This window comes from Aethina tumida, chromosome 1, assembly GCF_024364675.1.
Source record: "Aethina tumida isolate Nest 87 chromosome 1, icAetTumi1.1, whole genome shotgun sequence".
NCBI lineage: Eukaryota > Metazoa > Arthropoda > Insecta > Coleoptera > Nitidulidae > Aethina > Aethina tumida.
Window position 1 is genome coordinate 54094717 of NC_065435.1, and position 23685 is coordinate 54118401.

At 29.7% G+C, this 23685-nt stretch overlaps 2 protein-coding genes across 3 annotated transcripts in view; both read right to left on the reverse strand.

Moving 5' to 3' along the window:
- The window catches only part of LOC109594831 (leptin receptor gene-related protein), a 133020-nt gene that overhangs the window by 60482 nt on the left and 48853 nt on the right, over positions 1–23685 (reverse strand). The window lies entirely within an intron of this gene.
- Positions 1–23685, reverse strand: part of LOC109594834 (receptor-type tyrosine-protein phosphatase kappa) — a 98355-nt gene that overhangs the window by 43225 nt on the left and 31445 nt on the right. The window contains exons 3-4 of one of the 2 annotated variants that reach the window (XM_049965253.1): positions 6986–7009; positions 2670–2782 (exon numbers count right to left, since the gene is read on the reverse strand). In XM_049965253.1, the coding sequence (XP_049821210.1) occupies positions 2670–2782; positions 6986–7009 (137 nt within the window). The remainder of the gene's footprint in view (positions 1–2669; positions 2783–6985; positions 7010–23685) is intronic. The other variant, XM_049965260.1, reaches the window with a different exon arrangement.

The window sequence follows — 23685 nt, forward strand, 5'->3', positions numbered from 1 at the left end:
ATTACGAGGCATAAAACAGTTCCAGTTCCGCGGTTTCGCCCTTAACACGAAATGCGAGACGAGACGATTCCGTTGGTGCCGGTTCGCCACCCGGTTTTTAATGAATCGTTTCGAATAAAATTCCGCTTCCGTTTATGCAATTGACAGCGATCGAATTCCCTCGATCCAGGCGTTTTGTGTTTTAACGATCTGGCGACCCGGTTGCGGGGTCAAGTGCATTGTTAAACTCGGTACAGTCGAGTCGCATCTGCTGATTTAATTAATTCAAAACGTATGTTTTTGATGCTGTTGAGTTTTGAAATGGTATTCATCGATGGATTATTTCGTTGCATATAGAATTTTACATAAAATGAATTAATTAATGTTAGAGTGCATTGATGGAAAAATGTTCAATTTTCAGATTAGTTTCAAATAATTTTGCTAATGCATATATCGGGTGTCAATTGAATCCATTAGACTAGGCATAACTTCTAGGATACTCGGTATATCAAAATGAGGTCTGGTATAGGTATGGAGGAATAAAAGTTTTTGCATATTTTTCACTTTTCGGTCACTTTCTGTTTCACCGGATTTCTATGACAATTCTCGATCAGACTGTGACATTTTAAAAAAAATTACCCATACATAATTTTTTAAAGCCATTTTTAATGTTACACCTATGTAGCCGTTATCAGTCGCAAACTAATCTAAACAGGTGACGTCAGAAAATTACAATCGCAAACAATTAGTTTGACAGATAGGAATGAGATAATTTAAAACTATTTTTTTTTTAATGGCAAGCGTTTTTTGACAGACACGTTTCGAAAAGAAGACTTTTTGGTGAATCTAACAATACAAATTTATTTGTAATTGGATTAAAAAACAACTCATAGATTAGATCATTACTAAGCGAAATATTAGATAATAAATGGCTCTAAAAAATCAAGTAGGAGGAATTTTTAACTTTAGCAAATAATAAAAAATCAAATTAAACGGCTTATCGCATATAATAATTTTATTATATAATTAATAGTTTTTTAAGAAACTATTTGATAAAATTAAAAGATGAGACAGTAATTTTTAGAATTTTTTCATAACTAAATTCATATCAAATTTTATAATATAATAATAAACCATAAATTAATGAATTTTATTATAGATTTTTTTCATATCTTAAGTTTAACTACATTTAGAAATAATTTTGATATTTTAACAAGAATATTGAATTTCTAGGTAATTTTCACAAACTTATTCTGTATATTATACAGCTTAATATATTAAATTATATCAAATATTAATAAACTAAATTGAATGGTTTTTGTTTCAATTTTATTTGCATATTTTAAATTTATTTTTTAACCCATTTTTATTATTTCTGAGAAACTATTTAAGTAAAATAACCTGAATCTAAAAAAATATATATACATTACGTATATAAGTTAAGTTTTCTCAAAATGCTTTCAAGTAATTTATTTAAAATTTATTCCAAAAATTTATTAATATTTTAAAATAATCATTAAATCAGATTTTTTACATATCCTGAATGTAAAATACTTCTAAATATATATTTTTATTCATTTTTATTCGGAATATTTTTGAGAAAATATTTTTGTAAAATTAATAGACTGAACAAACAAATTGATATAAATACTAATGTTTTCTTAATAAAAAATATTTTTTATAATTTACTATACTTATACGTAATTCTTAAGAAAAAGTTGAGAAATTGTTCCAAATATTTTTCAAATTTTATCAAATAATCAGATCAAATTGTATTATTATTCTGAATTTCTTGAATATCCTAAATTATATTTCTTCGAAATATATTTTATTATAATAACTAACAAATTTTATTATTTTTACTCAAGATTACTTACTTATTCTGAATTTAAAATCCTTCTTTTCATTTAAAATACGTTTTGTGAACGTTCTTTATTAAAGATAATTAAATTATCTTTAATAAAAGACCTAAATTCAAAATCGTTTACAATTCAGTTTTTTAATAACATTTTTTTATTCAATTTCCTGGAAAATTTTTAATTTAATTTTAATTTTTGTTGTTGTGGTTTCAAAGCTTTATAATTTTTTTTTCAAATAATGATCAAAACAAATTGAATTGTTTTTGTTTCAAATTTTTTACATATCCTAAATTAAAAATATTTTTATTCTCAATATTTTTCATATATTTTTATAATGCTTTGTTAATATTTTTTAGTTAGTAAAAACTAATTATTTTTTTAGTATGTAAAGAATAGTTTCATTAAAAAAAATTAATAGTTATTAAAAATATATATTTCTTCACAAGTCATCTATAACTTCTTAATAAAAACAATTTATTGTTATGTAACAGTAGTTTTTAGTAAATATTCATTGGTTGTATTCTTTATCAGCGAATTTCAGGATATTAATAAACTATTACACCATAAATGACTTAACATTATCTACATTTGAATCAGGCATTATAAATCAATGTTTTCATTATTCAAAGTAATTATTTCATGTCATCAATTAATATAATTTTATTGCTCTTTGATAAAGTCAAAATTTATTGCTGATTAAGTCACGTATAAAACAACTACGTATAAAGTGACGTACAAGAGTCATCAAATGAAAGCAATAAATGTTCCAAGTCATACGAAACGTACTAGTTTAAAAACACACACTCACTGCACGTAAAATGAAATACTTACTTGGAATTCCAATTTGTAGAGCACTGGATATCTTCTGTGGTGATCGCATATTTTCATGAAATCTCTCATGTCTATTGGTTTGTCGGCAGGAACTGTTTTACCATTTTCCGCCTCTGTAAAAGCAAACAGTTCGTTATCTATCATAAAACACGTAACAAGAGAAAATAGTTCAAATCAAACGTATTTTCATGTTTCTCAAATAAAATAATAATTAAAAAAATGAAACAAAAAGGAAATAGTCCATCAATCGTGTGCAAGCCAATTAATGTTGATTTATGCGGGTGCTGAAAACTGAAATTCCAACAGTTATTTACGTTCGAAAATAAATTTTCGTCGGACGCAGAATGTTGCCGGGAGTAATATTTAAAGGTAAGGCGTTTAATTGTCACTTTGCAGTTTCGCACATAGAACAAATAACATCTCTTCGCGTTACGGGGCTGTGTGGGGGGGTGTATTGCGGTGGTTAGTGTTAACACGGGGTCGCAAGCTCGCTGAAAGGTAAATAGTAAAAGAAAGGGGAGGGGGAGGGCGCGTAATTGACGGTGTATTAACTAAATGAACCTAATTAACACTGGAATCTCAAAGCGAAAGATAATGAAGTACATAATCCGAGACTTAATTATTCGACTGAAGTCAGGAATTGGGAAAATGCAACTTGAATTCAGTTAATTAACGAACCGGGCATTTTAACCGACCCGTTTTCATTTTCTTTTTTTTTTTGTGATAAAAACGAAACTTAATTTTCTATTTTTGGTGACGACGCACGTAAAAGTGAAAAGTCGGATGTGACACGAACATAAATGCTAAGGCCTTATCGAAAACTGCAAAAACCGGACTCGGAAGTGGCACGACTTCGTTGAACATGCATAGAAAAAAGAAATATTTGACTTTGGTATTACTTTTCGTGCGGGCTTTATGGAAATGCAACGGGGGGATAAAAAGTACACACTCGGGACTGAAACTTGGACGTTTCCAACTTATTTTTCGTCGGGTAAGTTTTCAACAAAAAATTGAAAAAATTTAATTATAACGAGCACATAAAAGCACATACATCCAGTCAAAAACATGAAAAATCATCGTAAAGTTGGTGCACACACAATGAAATGATACTCGGAACGCGAAGTACGTTTACCAGGAGGAGCATTTAATTTCCGCGATGGCGGTATTATGACAGATTAAACTCCGGTTTATTTACATCCGTAAATTAAGTTAATGAAATTACAAACTGTCCGCGGTCGCGTGCTACGTTCTTGTCGGATCGTAATTGTATGGGTGTTGGAAATTTACCGTATATAATAAAATTGATGTCGCATTTTGTTAATTAATTTCATAGGTTTCTTGATGTGGGTAGGTGCAAATCAATTTAAGAATGTTTTTAAATGATTTTTTTAATTAATTAGCAATGTATTTTTTTTGTTATTTGTAATTCTACTAACAGATGAATGGTTTGAAGTACACTATTATACTGATTAATTTTGAGACCCATTTGAATATATATAATAATAAACAAATTTTCAAATAAACTATAGAGACAGATTCATCTAATATTTTATTTTTTTCAATGCTTTATTAATTCTGTAAGTAACATCTACAATATTTCGTCTTTTTTAATTGAAAAACTAAAAATGCTATTGAATTTTTGAATTCTACGTAAACAATTGAACCTATTGTATTAATCTTAGTTTATTTTTGAAAAAATTAAGTCAACCTGGACTTGCTGAAGTTAGTGTCAAGCACTGTAAGAAGATGGTTAGTGGACGGGGATTAGGTTGTCCCCAGAACTACAAGAAAAACCCTGATTTCTAATAAAAATGTAAAAGTCCTAAGAAATTGTGACTTTGACCTCCGAAATCTTCCAAACGGTAAGAGTTATGAGAAAATTATAAGATACCGTTTTTGTAGAGTGTTCAATTTCCTATAAAAAATGTATAAAAATTTTCTGTACGGTCAAGTAATGACGAAATATGTTGTTGCCATATGGAACTGAAGAAAAAATGAAAAACTAATATGAAGAGGAAATGCAATAGCTTTAGAATTTTACGTAAATGCAATAATATTTATAGGGTTGCTTTTGAAAAAATATAATTAATGTTACTCCCGGTTAAACATCAGTTGTATGAATCACAAATGCAAGAAAAATATAATACCCTTTCCAGAATGAACATTTCCTAAACTTAATTTAACAAACCATTATCATCCAGTCCAATTATAGAAATAAACAATGAAAACATTATGGTAACTGCATTTTTTACTTTTTAAAACGTATTATTATATAACGAGAATGAATTTTAAATTGTGAATTATTAGTTACACAGTAAAAGGTAAATTGACAAATGAAAATGTAAATAAAACTTAAAAACAGACAACAATTAAGCGAATGTATTATTTGCCGATTCCATGTCAAATTGATCGGTCTATTATCGTAATGATTTTGATGTAACTGAAAACGATTGCATTAGATGGGACACGAAAAAAATGTTTTGGTGATTTGTGAACATGTCTTTAAAGAATAAATCTTTTTGCTGATTTGTTTAATAGAAACAAAAAATATCAAAAGTTTTCAAGTTTTTTTATATAATATTAACTCTTTTAAATTAAATAGTTTTTGCAAAAATTTGGACAAGTGGCTAGTAGCGATTTTTCTTTGTTTCACAATTATTATTCTTCTATTTGTTATATATATTTTTAATTTTTTTAATGTGCGTAAAATTCAGAGTAGATGAACCGTACCATATCCTAAACCTAATTTAAAATAAATTAATGTTTCCTCGCTTGATTCAAAATTTATTTACTTTGCGTTTAGTTTCCGTATATAACCACGATCACAGTCACAAATAAACCAGGGAAGTTTATTAAACTTTACAACTTTTTAACGAAGTCCTCAGAATAAAATGTAAACAACGATAATGCTTGTATATATATATATATACATATATTTTTTATATTTTTTACAGGTTATGTTAAAAATTTAAAGACAAATTTTATGAAGATATATTTTTTGAGGGGAATATTTTACATAAAAAAGTGCTTCTAGATAATTTTTGCTGTATAAAAAAAAGTTGGCACATTTTTGAAATTTACCAAATGTTAGTTTTAGCAGATATTTCAGAAATGGTTGGTGGTATCAACATATTCTTTATCTGGTCAGTTAACGAATTTGTGACAACAACAGTAATTTTATGTAAAAAGCTTATTTTGCTTTAAAAAATCATGATTTAAAAAAATAATAATACTACTTGTCCCTTGGTTAAATTGTCTCTAAAAATATTTCAAACAATTGTTGAGATAATTCAGTAAAAATATGTAGTCCAAAACATTCAACTGGTCGAATTGAATTTTATATTATTGTGTTATCAATAAACTCTATGAACATAAACAACAAAAAACAATTTGGAATTAAGTAGGAAGACCAAATGGTTAATATTCCGGTCCATCAATATAACACTCGTGAATTCAGATGGCCGAGTCGATTTTTGTTTTATTTGTTGTGTACTTTTCAGTTTTGGTTTCAGTTTATGCGGACTAATCCCCGTCGTCTGTCATCTGTACTCGTCAACTGAACCAATATCATTTTCTCTCGTGTTTTTTTTTTCGTTCCTTTCCCCGCCCACCCCGTGCGATCATCCCCGTTGTTGTTTGCACGAAAACAAAGTTCTAATCCGGGCCCGACGTCGACTCCGCCGGCTAACCGTGACACACTTCGTCTCGGTGAGGCCGGCGTCTTTCTGGTCGGAAAACAACAAACACACTTCCTAAATCAATCAGCCAAACATCGACACGTCGCGTACATACACACACATATTTAATCTAGCGACGAATGCGACAGTTTTTTTTATGAGTCCTAGTCGGAAACTGGGGAACTGGGTCAGCGACGGCCCGAACAACAGTTTCGCTTATCTGGCCGATGATGTATGTTCGAGGGGTGAAACTGGGATTTGGGTTGCGATTACCGGGATATCGGTTCGGATGCACGACACATTCGTTAAAAAGTTCCGGCGCCAAAACACCGATAATTCCTTCCAGTTCCACCGTCAACCTAAATATGCCCGGGGCACGAAAACATTTGTCCGACACGCATAATGAATGTGTCGTGCATTTTGGGTGCAAGGGTTCGCTATCACATCGAGACGTGTTGTAAAATCGTCGTTCCACAGTCGTTTCAAGTGCATTCGTAGTTGTTATTGAGTGCAGTAAACATGCTTTGGTGTGTTGGTTTGTTTTTATTCATTTTGAGAAGGAAAAAACACTAAAACCTACACTGTGCGTCTAAAAATTCTGATAAGCTCATCTTGTGCAACATCAATTGCAATACTCACCTGTTGGTCGTAAGATCAGAGTTTCTGAAAAAATATGAACCTATTGAAGATGTTAATTATGTCTATCGGGTGAAAAAATTGAGAGGCTCCTGGACTGTCCCAATGGACGTGTACAAGATACACGTAAATGCCGTCGATGATTTGATGAATAACACCCCACGTAATTTTGTTTTTTAATTTTGAAGGGGAACCCTCAAATTTCCTCACATATTTATCTACACATTTCTATTAATTTTACAATATATATAATTTTTTTTAATTTAAAGTCGTTTGTTTAAAATTGGTATTAGGGTTGTACCGGATCGGAACTATCTGTTCAAAATATAATACTATATATATAATATAATAATTTACTAAAAAATAATCCAATCCAAAATAATGAATACGTAACGAAAGTTGAAACTCGGTTATTTCATATGTACAATATTTCCAATCATTGCTATATGGCATATGAGCTATGAAAGAAAGTCTTATTACTGAAATAATAATAGATTTTCCGGGGAGACACAAAATATAATTTGGTTCAAAATTATGAGCAAAATCGTTGAAATTAACAAAGATAACAGCAATGTGTCTAAAATACTAGAAGATGGTGGAGATTTCAGGGTTGTTGGTAAGAAAAAGGATGAATAAACAATAGCTAAGATTAAAAAAGGAGTAAGAACAAAATGTGCTATGCATATTTTGTACTCCCTTCAACTAAATCCTCATTGGATAATTTTAAAAAAAAATTCAGATTCAGTTAAATAGTGGAGTAGCCACCGCCGAATATTTCCAAACTCACTTGGTTCAGCAGTTTTTATCTAGTCCGGCAACAACAATAGCATTCAGAAAAACTATTTTTGGGAAATTTGTTGTTGACAATAGATAAAAGCTAAGTTCTGTGAATGCAAAAGAGCTTAAAAGCTTTTATTCGTCTTTTCAATTTATCTCCGTTTATAAAAGTAATAAAGTTTTTCTTTGATTTCTTTGTCCCGCCGGAATTCCGCTACATCCTTATTTTTAACTATAATTTTAGATCATTACAAATTACAAGACATTGAATTAGTTTTATGTATTTGTTTAAAAAATTGTTATAAAACAAAGTATAAGATGTTAGTACAGTGTGTTAAAAATGTCTCAAACATTAAGGCAATGTATAATAGCCTAAAATATGATGAAAAGTCTTAACGAAGTTTTAGTATTTGTGAATCCATGTTCATTAAAATTGTTCACCATATTTTGAGCCATAATACTTCTTCTTAAAGTTTTTGACACTTTTTTAACACCCTGATTATTTTGACATTACTGATTAAACATGAGAAAATTTCTATAATATTTTATATTTATATTAAATTAATTTAATTAATTAAATATAAAAATTTAATTATATCATTGAAAACACGTTTTAATTAAAACTGTTCACCTGGGGTGATTATTTATTTGTATGAAATTAATAAATTAAACAAATTAAAGAGCAATTTTCAGTTCAAATTTTATTTCTGATCCTGATTTCAACTATAATTACAATTATTATAAAATTATTATGTATTTGGTAGAATATAAAATATCTAATTTGATTCGACATTAAAGATTAGTCATAATTTCCTCAATATATTGGTTGTAAACACTCAATAATATAACGTAAAATTAATAAATTAAGAACCAAAAAACTTCACTTAAAATTATAATTAATAGCACGTTTTTTCAGTATCGAAATATAAATAAAACGCTAGAGATAATATTAAAAATTAGTTATTATCGGTTGGCCTAAAATGGAAAATAACCTATTTTGTGCTGTTGATTGAACCTGTTTTAATTTAACTGGAAAAGTATTAAAATTTTAAACTGATGTTATTTTAAAATTCGAGTATGTAGAGTTTCCATAATTTAATTATATCTTTAACAAAGCAGATACAGGTAAAGCATGTAACATGTTAAAAATACTACATTATTAAATTCGTTTACTGCATACGTTTTAATTAGTATTATGGTAAATGAAAATTAAATTCTGAATTCAAATCTGAACATCTGAATTAAATACATTAAAAAGATTTATGATAATTCGACTAATTTAACATTATTTTAGCAAAGCATTTACACAATTGTCTCATTTCATAAATTTTCTGCTTTTATATTTTCTGCACTATATATACATATATATAGTGTAGTCCATTTAAGTTAGGAAAACTGAATTACAGCTTTGTTATTTATATAAGACATAAAGTGAATCATTCGTTATATTTATATCTCTTAAGTCAAATTTCAGATAGATAATTATTTTTTAAACGATTATAATGGGAACGCTTCAAGCTGTTAATGTCATTGTAAATGTGTGAATTTATCTTTCTATCTAAAAATACATCGACGCGTCCAATTCGAGTATAAAAAAGAATTTCTGTCACCTTCAAGAGGGTACAAGGAAGTCGGAAGGAAATGAATAAAATCTGTTTACATGCGACAACGGATCTTACTGTTGCCATCAAGTTTTTATGTAGCTTTTACAGAAAACGAGATACAAGTTATGATAAATTTGACAAATTCTCAGGCTTTCCAGAAATCACGTTAGGGAAATTTCGTACTCAGCAACTCAATATCAGAGATACGTTAAAGTGGCCCTCTTATAACGGACACTCTGTATGGTATATCGGACAGATTTATGAAAATAAATATATCAGTAAATTTAATTATATTTTATGATGTAAACCCAAATTGAAGGACGCATTTTATTTTGTAATTTAATTAATTTGGGTGATTATAAGAAATAATTATTTCTCATACAATATTATAAATACATTTTTCATGTAATCTAATTTTTGTTATGCCTAAATTCTAAAATCAATGGAAAACTTATCTTTTTAATAAATAAATGGAATATTAATGAATTTTATGTGATTGATTATACATACGTTGGGTTAAAATTATTCATCTCGTTAACATAATATATCAATTTTATCAGGTGCTACATAAATGACATATTCCAAATGTTAATCCATTTTAATATCTTCGAACAATATTTCAGTTTGACTTCAGTCATATTTTATAAATGTAATGAATTTAGCAACGTACATCTATCAAAACTATAAAAATAGTCGTTTTCGTTGCAAAAATTGTCCGATGTTAGGAAATCCGTTTGTCTAGATAAAATACAGAATATATGAAATATGTCGATTTGTGGTGTTATGAGTATTTCCAGATCAGATAGAGAAAAACCGGCTTAGGTGTCTAAAGCTCAATTTTTGATATATCTTACCGTTTCTAAAATATATACGAAAACTGCCATTTTGGAAGATTTCAAAAATGTATAATAACTTTTATTATTTTTCATTAGACAAAAGATCTATACTGTTGAAAACCAATATTTAAGTCACAAGCATTTGCATTATAATAATAATAGATAATATTAATAGACAATAATATTAATTACCTCGAAATTTACCAAGGATATTGTTACATCTTACCTAATGGAATTTAATATATTACAAATTATATATTTTTTTGAACAACAAAATTTTTTTCAACATTTTATAATTAAATTATGGCTTCCATTTAAAATTAAAAAGTGGTACAAATTATTAGGATGTATATTTTTTAAAGTAAATACTGTGTAAAAAAGCGCCCTAGGAATTTTTGGCAGATTGTCAAATTATATAAGGAATTTGTTATAGTTTTTTGAATAGGTATGTAAAATTAAATAGGTTACATTCTCTGTGTTTCATAAACAACAATATTAATTATCTCGAAATTTACCTGAAATATATCAGAAAATAAAGTTTTTTAAACACCAAAATTATTTCCCCATATTTTTAAGACAATTTAAATTGTGATTTCTATTTAAAATAAAAAAATGGCTCAAACTATCTCAACGTTTTAAGGTTAAATATTTTTTTGAAACAAGTACTAACATTTTTTACCGATATTTTAAAGCCAAATTAAATTATGGTTTCCAATGAAAAAAGTGGCAAAACTCGTTCCAAAAATTTTAAGGATATATATATTTTTTAAGAAAGTACTTTGTAAAAAGTGTCTCTAGAATTTATTTTGGTGAAATGGAATTTAATAAATAGAAAAAAATGGCATAAATTATCTCAAAATGTCAAAGATATATGTATATATTTTCTTAACAAATTAAAGAAGTAAGTTATTACACTTTCTACATACTTCACAAGGTAAGAAATATCTTAACGCATAAGTCAGTTTTCCGGTATTAACGAAACAGCGACACTCGGTATATCATTATTCGAAAAATTTTCCATCTAACACACAGCAAAATTTAATTTCATGGAATTGCGCCGTTGCAGAAGCTTCCAATGAAACTCTACACATTTAAATGCCGTTTAATGCACGTCGGATGATTTGTTTGAAACACGGCAATGTTCCGTGTCGTTACTCGCAAAAGACGCGGGCAGCATCGGGAGAATATGCAAACACGAAACAGTTCGAAATTAAAACCGGTCCCGTCTCCAAGAACAAACAGGACAAAGCCGCGGGTCTTAAAGCGATAAATCCTTTCGCCCGATGTTAGGAAAGGTACGCGGTCCCGATTATTGTGCGGGTGTACGTTCACCAAACGCCCCCGGGGCCGCCCCGCTTTAATGCCCGAACCGTGAGTAATGACGGTCTTCTGTGCGTTACACCTCCACTTATTACAAATTTAAATAGTTGTTGCGGTTAAGCGCCACCCGCATACAACGCCCGACGAATTCATCTTCAATAACGATCTCTTAGATATCAACATTAAATGGCACGTAAAGTCTCAATTTTAATTGCGGCATCACAATCATATGTACGTATTTATTCCGCGTTATTTTCTAGGTGCGCCGAAGGGTGAAACGATCTGTTAGAAATGTGTCCCTGTTTAGAGAATTTTGAATTTTTCATCTAGCTTCACGAATAGCATAGATTAAATTTTTTTTGCTCCCGAGGGAATAAATAAAAATTTTCCGCATATTTGGCGTGATCCAAATCGGGATGCGTGTAGTGTGAAATATTTGGAACAATACATTATTCATGATGTACGAATATTGGATTCCCATGTCCATGTATATTTATTTATTTCTGTCTTCTCGCACTGACAACGATTTATTGTCATCTTTTAATAATACTTCTTATTCTGAAAGTATTTTTAACAATTAGTTAAATGTTTATATAATATACAATTTATATAAATATATAAATGTTATAAAATTTAGATGTAAAAAATATTTTTTGTTAAATTCTTCATATTTTGGTCTCCGATATATTCTAAACGGCAAGAATAATGAAAAAATTATAAGATACCTTTTTTGTAGAGCGTTCAATTTCCTACAAGACATGTAAATCGAAATTTTCTGTACGATCAAGTAATTACGAGATATGAATTTTGCCGTATGGACTGAAAAAAAAAATGGAAAACCGACCTTCCTATTAAAATTAAGAGCTCATTAATCACTGATGTGATTTCTTTGACCCACTCTAATATGTATATTACTATTATTATCATATATGTGTATGAAATTATTGTTAATAATAAAATATATCTATATTTATTCTGGTTTATAGATCTACGTTTGTTGGAATTAGTTCTTGAAGTTTCGCTAGTGACCTTCAGAGGTCTGATTTTGTTTGTGTCTCTTTTAATTTATTTGTATAAACATTTTGTTACATATGATTTTCTCTTTTCAACGAACTGTAAACAATTGTTACGATAATATAATCCACAAAATATAATTTTTTTTTTTAAATTTTAATGATTCCTTATTGTATTTCTCTCACAAACATTATATGTACTTATAATTCAGACAAAAAATTTTGTTTCTTGTAAAAAAATGTTTACTCTAAAACATCAATTATTAAGGTAATGCCATAATAATATTATTTTTTAAATTTTAATGAGTATGAATTATTGTAAAGCTCTTAACAACTTATCTTTAATTTAATTAAAATTTTATAATTACTTAGAAGATAATAAAATAAATCATTATTAAATTCTTAACGTATTTTGTAAATTATTTTGATTAACAATTTTTGCTACAAAACGTTTTATTTGTTTTGTGTCATGTGGAAAAAATTTAAAACCACATTATTAAGTAACTTAATTTGAAGTAATAAATACCGTTCTATACACAATATACAAAGTATAAATTTTTAAATTTTAAATAGTGAAATATTTTAGATATTTTTCCAAGAATTTGAAATTTGAGTATGAGATTGAAACTTTAACTAAGTGTGAAGCTGAAGGTGAATATGAACCTGAATTTCAGTTTAAGTTTGACTTTCAGTTTCAATTTGTGTCTGTATTTGAATAATGTTATGTGAAGTAGTTTTATGCTCCTTCGAACCTCCTATGTTCTTTATATTTTCCTGCTTTATATTCCAAACATTTTGTAGATTAAAAATGTTGTATTCAAGTGTATGATTCGTGCAAATTTCAACTGAAAGCTGTGGCATGTCGCATTCGGAATGCGTTTGGAGAAGATGGTGTAAGTGAAGAAGTGTCACGATGATCAACGTCAAAGTCGTACTGAAACTTGTGTCGACGAAAAAATAAAGTAACATCTCGTCAAAAATCCTTAGGTTTGGAAATAGATCAGTCTTTAAATTGTGATGAATCAACCATAAACAAGAGGTTTCATGAATTTAATTAAAACGATGGATAGAAAATTCGGCGTTCGACATTAGGCACTTTTTTGCACGCATCGCAAATTATCCTTTTATTTCTCATATTGTAACTGTGGTAAAAAATGAGTTAATTACGACAAGCCTCGGTGATTTTTTGCAATAGGTTGAATTTGACAAACTTAGTAGAACACTAACTGAAAAAAGTCGTGCTCCAAAAAAGCTTTTCATGACATTTGATCTCCTACCAAAAGGTGTATTGAACAATGTAACTATCTTCTTATTGTGAAAATTTATACGTAAATTTAATTTTGGAGGATATAAAAACTGAGGTTGATTTTTTTACTATAAGAATTCTGATTTTTTTTCTCGTGGCATGAATTTGCCTGTACAACGTTATTATATACAAAAAATTATATATTACAATTACATTTTGTTGAATAAAGGATATTTTAACGAAAATATATGTTGTTTTAAACATTTATACATTTAAAATGTAAATTACTTCTTGTTTTTAAGTTAAAAAATATTTATTATTGGCCTGTTTCAGTTTTGTGTATAAAAATAATAACAAAATTTTGAATGTATTCTTGTAAAAATTAATTGTTGCAACTAGTTTAATTTTAATTAAAAAGAAACGATTATCCTAAATTAAAAAATAGTTTCTTTTAACACTTCGTCCATTAAAATATAAAACTTCAACAACTCCCGACACATTAAAACGTTACAGTTTAATAAGTTGCTGTTTTTAGCATTAATTAAATAAATCTTTTAACTTCTAATTTATCTCACTCACTTAAAAAAATTAAGTTCGCCCGATTGATCTACGTAATTTAAATAAGTTTTTCTGTAAGACTTATTACAAAATTGAAGGAAATGTGGTTTAATGATACACAGAAAACAAAACAAAGGAAGCACCTTATTTATTAGCAGCCTTCTCTTTAATATAGAAATTGTAACGTAAATCAACTGAAATCAACTAAAGATATTTATGGAATGCTATAATTATATTATAAATATAATACATACATATTTTAATCATTTGTTGTACCATATGCAAGACAGTTTACTATTTCTTGAATTTTATTTGTAAAAGCCGACGAAATTTCACGAACAAAACAGACCTCATGAAAAAACAATTACGACGGCATTCACACCGTGGCCCACGCAGAGGCACGGGGCAAAGCAACAAAGGTTTTATAATTAATCCTGTTATCATAAATACCTATCCTAACATGTCTTAATCAAATTTCGTTAAGCTTTATAATGGACGCTCTAGAAGATTGGATTGTCGTGTAATTTACTAAATTAAAGTTTGTGAGGAGAACGTATCCCGACCGTATTTGATTAAACACCGGGGTAACGTCCAAAAATTGAATTCACCAAAGCAGATTTTTGATTCTGTTCACAACTGAAAGCATGATAACCGACGTAAAATTAAGTTATTTAAATACGAAAAGATTGCGGTGCAAAACGTACATTGTACAAACGGTGCCGCCGTGTGTGTAAGTTGAAGTCTCGTTATACATATTTGTTTTTGTCTTGTGGCAATTTGCATGAGAGCAGACTCGCGTATGTAAATTCCGCCTTGCTTCCTTCCACTCAAGACGCACATATTACGCGATCATCGATCCCATTTCGTCGCCAACACTAATGCAACACTTTTTTTCCGTGTCACAGATTCTGGAAAAGATTTTCTGACATTTACGTCGATGACACGTACAATTGTGGCTTAATTGCAGCAACTTATTAAAGTGTATTATAAATATGTGCTTATAATGTCTTTCTAGTATTGTTGAGTCTATTACGCAACTGTCCAAAAATTAAAAAATTGTACCACCTATAATTTTATAAATAAATTTTTCTATTTAAATATCGGATTGTTCGGAAAGCAATTTCGTTTTTTCCCGACAGAGGATTTAATTGTATTTTTTTGCACCCAATTTCATACTTAAGCCGTATAATTTTTATATGCATTGAGAGCTCATATAGCAAGGCTTGTGTGTGAAAAATTCCAATTAATTTTAAGCAGTAGTTTTTGGTTGGTGCCCTTTTAAATATGGAGAGCGATAAGTAGCATTTTCGACATATCTTACTGTTTTACTACAGAAAGGGTAAAAATGCTGTTCAAGCCAGAAAGAAATTGACCGATGTGTATGGAGAAGGTGTGTTGACAGTACGCCAGTGCCAGAACTGGTTCGCTAAATTTCGATCCGGCAATTTTGATGACGAAGATGCACCACGTTCGGGAAGGCCGGTTGAAGCTGATAAAGACGCGATAAAGGCATTACTTGATGCGAACCGGCGAATAACAACACGTGAGATTGGATTGAGGTTAAATTTATCAAATTCAACAGTTTATGACCACTTGAAAGGCCTGAGATTATCCTCGGAGCTCGATGTATGGGTTCCCCATGTTCTCACAGAGACAAGTGTGTCACTGATCCTTTTTTGAATCACTCATCACTGGGGACGAAAAATGGGTTGTATACAACAACGTCAAACGCAAGAGGTCATGGAGCAAAAAAGATGAACCGGCTCAAACCATTTCCAAAGCCGATATTACACCAAAAAAAAAGGTGATGCTGTCTGTTGGTGGGATTTTAAAGGAATCGTTTTTTTTTTGAGCTTTTATCGGATAACACAACGATTAATTCGGAAGTCTACTGTCATCAGCTGGACAAACTGAATGACTGAATGATGCACTTGAACAGAAAAGATCAGAACTAATTAACAGGAAAGATGTAGTGTTTCACCAAGACAACGCGAGAACTCACACAAGTTCTCGCCAAAAGCTTTTACAGCTTGAACGGGATACAATGCCACACCCACCATATTCTTCAGACCTGGCACCATCGGATTATTATTTGTTCCGGTCACTCCAAAATTTTTTAGACGGTAGAACCTTCACCTCAAATGAGGAGGTCAAAAACCATCTCGATCAGTTTTTTGCCAGCAAAGACCAAAAATTTTATGAGCGTGGAATTATGCTACTACCAGAAAGATGGCAAAAGGTGTTGGACCAGAATGGCCAATATATAATTTAATAAAGTATTTGGTTATTATACGAAAATTGTCTTTCATTTCCACAAAAAAAAAAAAAAACGAAATTACTTTCCGGACAACCCAATAAATGGTATATTGTTTGTATTAGCTTTGAAACACCCTCGTATATGACTTTTAAAAAGGATGTTAACGATTCTGGTAACTTAGTACAACAGGTTAAAAAATAGCCGTAGCGCTTATTTATCAAACCCATTTTCTTTTTAATTTTTGCTAATTACCAATATGCAACGTCAACAACAATCTAGAAATTTGATTCACGATGAGTGTGCCCAAGCAGTTGTTTTAGTAAAAAAGTTTGGGGTTACTCCAATATATGCTCAATGTTCTTTAACAGAAGTTACCGACTTGGTGGTGATAAATAATGGGATTCTTAATGCCGAGCGTTACATCTTGGACATTCTAGCGGAACATGTCGTGCCATATGTCCCTTTTATAGGTCCAATTTTTTACTAATGCAGGATAATGCACGACCACATATAACATATCGTTCAATAAGTTCCGAGACTAACGACGAAAACAACATTTTCTTTTTTTTTCCAAAAATCATTTTTATTCATCAATATAATCTCCTTTTAGAGTGATACAATCGTTCCAACGCCTTTCCAACGTTTCTATACCATGTTTATAAAAGGATTTATCCTTTGCTTTAAAATAGGATTCAGTTTCGGCTATGACCTCCTCATTCGAGCCAAAATTTTTTGCCTGGAGCATTTTTTTGAGATCAGCAAAGAGCCAATAGTAGCTGGGGAGTGGGGAGGCAAATCAAAGCCCAACTCGTTCAATTTTTCCTTTGTTTTCATGGACTTCTGGCATGATGCATTGTCTTGGTGAAAAAGGATTTTTTTCTTCTTCATGTGCGGTCGTTTTGCAGCGATCTCCTCCTTCAAACGTACCAACCAAGTCAATATAATAATCACTGTTGATCGATTTACCTTTTTCCAGGTAGTTAATGAAAATCACGCCATGTGCATCCCAAAAACAGACGCCATGACTTTGCCAGCAGACTGCTGTGTTTTTGGACGATTTGGGCGGCTCTCGCCATCCATGCGCCACTCAGATGATTGCCGATTCTACTCAAGAGTGAAATGATGTATCCATGTTTCATCCATGGTCACGTATCGACGCAGGAAATCCTTTTTATTGCGAGTCAATAGCGATAAACAGCTCTCTGAATCGTCGACTCGTTGCTGTTTTTGATCCACTGAAAGCAATCGCGGCACCCACTTGGAAAAAACCTTTTCATGCTCAATTTTTCATGAAGGATTGTAAATACGCTTCCAGACGATATCTGTGTCATTTCTGCAATCTCACGGACCTTCACTTTGCGATTTTTCATTATGATTTTTAACACTTCACTCACATTTTCCGGTGTAACGGCTTCCAATGGCCTACCCGAACGTTCCGCATCTTCTGTGTCCGTACGAACACGTTTAAACTCAGCATAACACCGACAAATCGTTGGTTTGGATCGAGAGGTGTCCGGGTAATGTTTTTCAAGCCATTGCTGGGCTTCTACGGTGTTTTTACCCATTAAAAAACAATTTTTTTTTCCATTTTTCTAACAAATTACAAAGTGACTTTACTCTAACCTCGATAACTCTGTTTGTGGTCCGATCGACGTGAAATTTTTACACGTTTCACGTAAAGGTTCGTACTCTAGGGAAACGTGGCCAGTTTGGTACTACTAGCACCATATCTGGGTTAGTCTCGGGACTTTTTGAACGATGTGTTAGCTCATGACCGAAATTATCTTGCTGACATAGGGATTAATGCTATAGCTTGGCCAGTTCGCAGACTAGATCTTAACTCAATAGAACAAATATGGGACATTCTTGGGAGACGTTTAATGGGCCATTCTAACCGTTCGAATAATTTAGAGAATGTAAAGCATTTTCTACTCGAAATTTGGGAGAATTTGGAGCAAAATGAAATTCTAGTGTGAACAGAAGATATGAGGCTGTCATTCATAGTAAAGTTTTAACATTAAGTTCAAATTTTTATTTTTCATAAACATTAAATTTTGTTAATTTTTATATTTTTTTTAGAAAAACAGTATTTTTTAAGATTTTTTGTAACAATTAAATAAATATACAAAGTGTGTATAAGTTTATTTTTAGAAAATAGTAACAATAATCAATTATTATTTGTGTAGTGCGTTAATAAGTTATAAGTAATATTTTATTGAAGATAAATATAGTAGTTTTTATAAGACGCAATTTTAAAAAGTTGCTGTAATAACTGTAAGAGAACATTAAGCTACCGTCGCCGCTACACCGGCAACTTAATTGAGTATTAATTTATTCGTTTGATAGGTTCATAAGTAAATATAAATTGACTGTCAATTTGTTTGGCAACATCTTTGAGAACGAAGTTAGTTCGGGTACCCGTCTATGAAAATTAATGGAACTCTCAACTGGGAGAGGTGCGCGCGTTAGTTCTCGAAAGTAATTTAGTCTAGAATATGTTCTATTTCCAACGCAAACATCCATTAAATCCTGATGAAACAAACGGTTCAATTTGCAATTCATGGAATGTATACGAAAATACCGTTTTCATTTTAATTAATTGACACATAAACGGGAACGAATTTTGAATCGGAATCGTAATGGGAAATTAATTGAATTGTGCGGTCCGAAACGGGATCCGATTCGGAACGAATAATTTTAGTTCGATGCGCTCATTAACAATAACATGCAATATCCTCGATGTCGCATCATAATCCTTTTGGGATGTTCCGTAATTAATGGACGACAATTTAATTGGCCTAACCATACTTTAATATGCGTCGCATTAAAAATAATGTTGTGTACGCTGGATATGGGCGGCTTATATTTATGTTTTTGTAATTACTTAAATAAACAGTACGAAGCAAAATTAGAGTCACAAATACTAAATATTTAAAATATTATCTCCATTATTATACAATTTTTAACTATTTATTAATTTTATTATTTTTCAACACAACATACATTATAATTTTCAAGAAAACATTCTGTATTAAGGGAAAAATTATCGTTTTTTTAATCGGAGGATCAAAAATAGAGCACCATAAAAATATATCGCACTTTAAATCAGTCTATTCGAAGTCCTCTAGCTATTCGTTATTATAATAAAACTAATTTGGTTTAAAAGATGCCTCGTGGTGTCTATTTAACTGTACGGTTAATATTTATTGTATAATGAAATATAAGATGGAGTTAAGCAGAAATTTTTAGGCTATTGACAATTAAACATTACTTCCAGAACCATTAAAATTTGTCTACACCCAAAATTTTTAATTCTCTGGAGGAGCTAGACCTAGAAAAAAATTCCCCAAGCGGGACCCTTTAGAACAGCAGCAGAAATTAAGGAGATATAAGGGGATGTTGTTATGTTTGTACCTAGGGTTAGTCATTGTTTGCATGATCGAAAACTTTCGAGAAATCGTTCACTTCTTGAGCATATAAAATGGTTGATTACCATGTGGAGTACAGTCATGTTGTCTGATCAAAGCTTGCATAATTCATTTCGTATTTCTTAGGTATCCAGAGGTGTCCAGAGAACAACAGATTTTATCCAAATTAGACAGTGGATGGAATTAAACGTGATGCTGAAAATGTAATGGTTTGGGGATGCTTTTGAAGTGGGTCCTTTAGGAAAAATTAATTGAATAATGGATAGATATCAATATATATTTATCAAGAAAATACTACCATATGGTAATTATATAACTCTTTCAGCCTGATAATAATCCCAAGCATACGGCAATTTTAATTGTAAACCGATGATTCCAATGTTATTTTTAAAATTTGTAAGTGACCTCTAAAAATTTATTGATTGCAATTTTTGATGGATTAAAATGCTTATAATACAAGCAAAATTTACATGTTGATAATTATCAATCAACGTTTATAATCCTTCAATATCTTTTAAGCTATAGATTTCTCTTGATGTAACAGTTAACCTAATATATATTATGTTCCTAAAAATAACTTGCTTTTTAGTTCATGATATAATAAAATTTTGCATTATATTTTAATAATTTTTGTTAATCTGTTTGTATTAATTGAAAGCTTTTTTATGTTCTTTTTAACTGTACTGTTAATTTTTTTATATTTAAAACCTGTTTTTGAGAAAAATGATGTATTCAAGTGCTATAATTCATGCAAATTTACTTTAAGAAATACGACCATTTTAATTTAAAAAGTTGTTTCATTTTAGCACTTCGTCCATTAAAATATATAATTTCATCTTATGTTGTAATGCTATTATTGAACTCCTAGATTATTATAAATGACATTAAAACGTTACAGTATAATATAGTGTTGTTTTTAACATTATGAAATATATTTTTTTTAATTTCTATTTTGTCATACCCACTTAAAGGAATAAATTAATTGATTGTGTTTCGACTGATTGTGATAATCCCAAGGTAATTTAATAATAATGAAAACTGAAAAATAAAATGGAATACTCTATTTATTAGCAACGTATTATTTAAATTAGATATTGTAACCTAAATCGACTTGTAAAATATTTATAAAATGCTATTTGATTTACTTAAAAACACAAGAAAGATGTTGATGGCGAACTACATGTGGAATTTGACTACTATCACAGTAACTATCTACATCTAATCCAATGAACACGTTCATGAAAAATTTAATCAAAGACGACTCAACAGAAAAGATGTTTTGTTTCTTCATGGCTACGCAAGTCCACACGTCGCATTAGAGACACAAAGAAAGCTTCAAAATGTTAAATACCAAGTTGTACTTTATCCACCATACAGTCCAAATATTTCTGTAAATGGCTATTATTTAATTTTGCCATTGTCCAATTTTTTAATGGTAGTTTTCATCTTCCAAATATCAGTTTTCGTATTTATTTCTAAACCATTTGCAAATATTAAAATGCGATTTGAGGTACCCATTCTCTATCTGGTATGGAAATACTCGCAACAGATAAAATGCGACATCCTGTGTTATCTTCATTTATGTGTGTGAAATTGGTTGCTACTGATATTAAATATTCTATCGAGTGCTTGATGTACAAACGAAAAGATTAAATTCGTGTTGTGATTTACTAAATTTTATGTTTTTATTTCTCATCGTAGTACATATTTTCGGAGTAAGAATGTGTGTGAAGAGTTATTTCATAAAGTTCATCCAATACATTGCGGCTTAAGTGGATGTGTGACATTTAATAAATGCACACATAAAATATTAAGAGCGGAGTTAACGTACATATAAAAATTAGGTTTCCGGGAAATTTGTCCCTCGTGTTTATAACTGACTGCCATTAAATCCAAACAGCTCTATTACATATAATAATTTAACAGCCATATATTAACAAGCGTTTTAATTGGATTCCGACATTAATTTCCGATTTTGATGTAGCACATCTGATTTATGCATTACACAAAATTTATTTACATCATCGACAAAATGCTGTTTACAACGGAAACTTTATAAATTTAAAATCGAGAATAAAATTCTGTTAATGGTTGAAGTTTATGTTTAAATTTTATCTTTGTGCACATGAGTCTTCTCTACGGAAACATTATTAAACTTCTACTAAAGTTACTACTAGTCTTAGAAAACAAGTTAAACACTAACACAAATATGCAACATTAAACCATAGAAACCGTAACGGTTTAAGTTAGACTAAGTATCTATATTAAATATTTATTAATGGCGCATCCACCACAGGGCTTAAATTTCAGTGTGCAGTACATTTAATATTAATTAATATCCAATCTTATGAAAAACGTTGTTATAACATGGATTATATAACATGTAATATATACAATATAAAAATAGATAATTATAATGGAAGATAGTTTCCTACAAAATTGCATGCTATAAAAATGTAATTTCCTAAAATTTAATGTAATGACAATACAAAATCGATTTTAAGCTCATGTAACTCACATTTTTAAGTAATATTAGACATCTAAAAAATTGAAATCTGTAGTTGAAACTTAAATTTCTTCTTGTTGATTATATGAAATAATTTGGTTCAGTTATTTCAATTCATAGTTTAATTTGAAATTTAGAGAATTTTTTATAAAATTTGTTATTGTAAGAAAAATGAAAAATTCACGTATTCTAAAATTCATAAAGCCCCCTTTTTTGTAATCTTAAAATATATTAAATTTTGTGAATCTATTATATTTTAAATAAAGGAGGAGTCATTTTTTTAAATTAAATATAATTGTTATTAACATTGAACAGTGATAAATATGTTTCTAAAAATCTACAAACAAAAACATTGTGTTGTTAAGATTTTCTTTCATTAATTATACTAAATAATTTAATTAAAGGTTGTTTTTCAAGGCATAAGGTTAAAAAAGTAACTCAAAAGATAATAAGAAGTAATAATTGGATATCAAATTTATTAACAGAATCGACTTTCAGTAATCTTGGTAACAATGTCTTCAGTTAAATATACTACAAGTATTTTTTAAACTAAACAGTCGTAGCACAGGTTAAGACAGTTCAAAGTAACCTTAAAGTTCTATGTTTTCATACCTACTTCTTCATATATACAGGGTAATTCACATAACTAACTTTAGAAGTTTATAAATGACTAAAGAAGACATCAATCTTAAATTTAACTTAATTCAAATATTACTATAAATATTAGACCATTTTTGAAATCCATTTAAAATTCTAAACCTATTGCAATCGATTTCCTTTCTTCATTTGTTTTTGTGATATTTTTACAAAAAATATTATCACACTTTGAATTACCATCAATTGTACTCTAATGTAAAATGTATTTTTGATGTACACGTTAATAGTGTGTCCTATTTATTTTTTGCAGAGGTATAAAGGCTGATTGGGATATTCATTTGCTTTTTTATTATGTCAATTTCCAATAACTTTGTTATTTCAAATGGTAACACCATAAAATTCGCACAATTCGATTCTGAATTTTATTTTCTATATATATACAATACTATAAATGAATGGGTATTGGCATATTACTAAATATTTGAAAAATTATGTATTGTCACAATCATACTTTGTATGATTCATTTTTGACAAATACTATGGATATGTATATTAAATCAT